Here is a 1,630-nt window from a genome sequence, read left to right as displayed (position 1 = left end):
GATCGGCTGCCTCCTGCATGCCCCCTACTGGGGATCGAGCCCACAACCCGGGCATGTGCCCTTGATCAGAATCAAACCTGGGACCCTTCAGTCCACAGGCCGTCGCTCTGTCCACTGAGCCAAAACGGCTAGGGCTATCCTCATTTTATATCCATTACTCTGCACCTAGTCTATATTGCTAAAACAATCTATCTTTGGGATTATTCAAAATTCCTAACCCTTATTTATACCTACAGTTTATGGCTATGCCATTATTTACTTAACCTTCCTCTATTAATGATGAACATTTAGATTACCAGTTTTTTGCTATTGTAAGTAACACTTCAATGAAAATCTTGTACTTTCATCATTTTGTCAAGGCTGTGTACCTTTTAAAATTTGGTGGGTATTGGCTTCCATAGACACTGGGCAATATTCACTTATGTCAGGAAAGTAATGAGGCCCATGTGACTTAATTAAGACCCTCGTCATTTGTATTTTAAGTGATTTGTAGAATAAACAGGTTCTCCTTTCAATTTATCCTGAAGTGTATCCTCAGTTCAAAACTCTGAAAAAGAAAAATTCAATAAGGATTACTTATAAATATACTGGTCAAGACTTTTCATTTTCTATTAAGGCATGTGCTTGAAATATGACCAGCTGGTTTTAAAGTGCAAATCTGATAGAATTTGCTTCCTAATGGCCTGAGCAAAGAAACTTTATAAGTAATATTTATTGTAAGGGTAACTAGCCATGACTCCTCTCTTTTTGCAGTTCCTCCAGTAATTAAAGATAAAGAACAAGTAACAAATGTGTCCGTGTTGGTCAATCAGCTGACCAATCTCTTCTGTGAAGTTGAAGGAACTCCCTCTCCCATCATTATGTGGTACAAAGATGATGTCCAGGTAAATGGAGACATCCACATATTCACCATTTCTTGCCTCTGAAAGACATCATTCAGATGTGACTTTCTTCTTAATAATAATACGGAAACTGTACTTGAATTTTTGGTTATGCATTCTAATTGGGATTGGAAATAACACAGCATTTTGGCTCTTAAAGGTGACTGAAAGCAGCACTGTTCAGATTGTGAACAACGGGAAGATATTAAAGCTCTTCAAAGCCGCTCCGAAGGATGCGGGAAGATACTCCTGCAAAGCCATTAATGTTGCAGGCTCGTCTCAGAAGTACTTTAACATCGATGTGCTAGGTGAGGGAAAAACATTCTTTTAAAAACACTGCAAATCAGATGCATTTCTTACATATGACAGAATTGACTGAAAGAGTAAAGAGAAAAATATATTGATAGGATAAATACCTTCATATCATCATTATTTTGTCGTTAATATTTGTTGACCAGAACCATATTGTATGGAGATTTAAAAGGTATTATTATTTATCATACAGAGACATCTATGGGTTTTTGGTACCATCTTATACATAGAATTGTCAATAACAACACTTGTCAATTTCTCCAGTTAGGTGGGCAGGAAATTCTCTGGGTAGTAACTATGTAGGATGAGGCAGAGTAAGTACCATTCATACTGTCGACATCTGAAGCTACTAAGTTGTACTTGAACTTGGATGATAGAAAATGCACCTAATTAATTTTTTGTAACTAAATCACCTCAGCTCTGATTCTAGTTAATGG

The 1,630-nt window shown here is 36.9% G+C and overlaps 1 protein-coding gene across 1 annotated transcript in view; it reads left to right on the top strand.

Moving 5' to 3' along the window:
* The window catches only part of LOC107181387 (hemicentin-1-like), a 27,779-nt gene that overhangs the window by 5,104 nt on the left and 21,045 nt on the right, over positions 1–1,630 (top strand). Inside the window, exons 5-6 of the mRNA XM_015569925.1 lie at positions 754–884; positions 1,042–1,189. Of these exons, the coding sequence (XP_015425411.1) occupies positions 754–884; positions 1,042–1,189 (279 nt within the window). The remainder of the gene's footprint in view (positions 1–753; positions 885–1,041; positions 1,190–1,630) is intronic.

Source organism: Myotis davidii, unplaced genomic scaffold (genome assembly GCF_000327345.1).
Source record: "Myotis davidii unplaced genomic scaffold, ASM32734v1 scaffold362, whole genome shotgun sequence".
NCBI classification, from domain to species: domain Eukaryota; kingdom Metazoa; phylum Chordata; class Mammalia; order Chiroptera; family Vespertilionidae; genus Myotis; species Myotis davidii.
The sequence above is the reverse complement of the archived record's forward strand: the minus strand, read 5'-3'. Positions and strand labels throughout refer to the sequence as shown.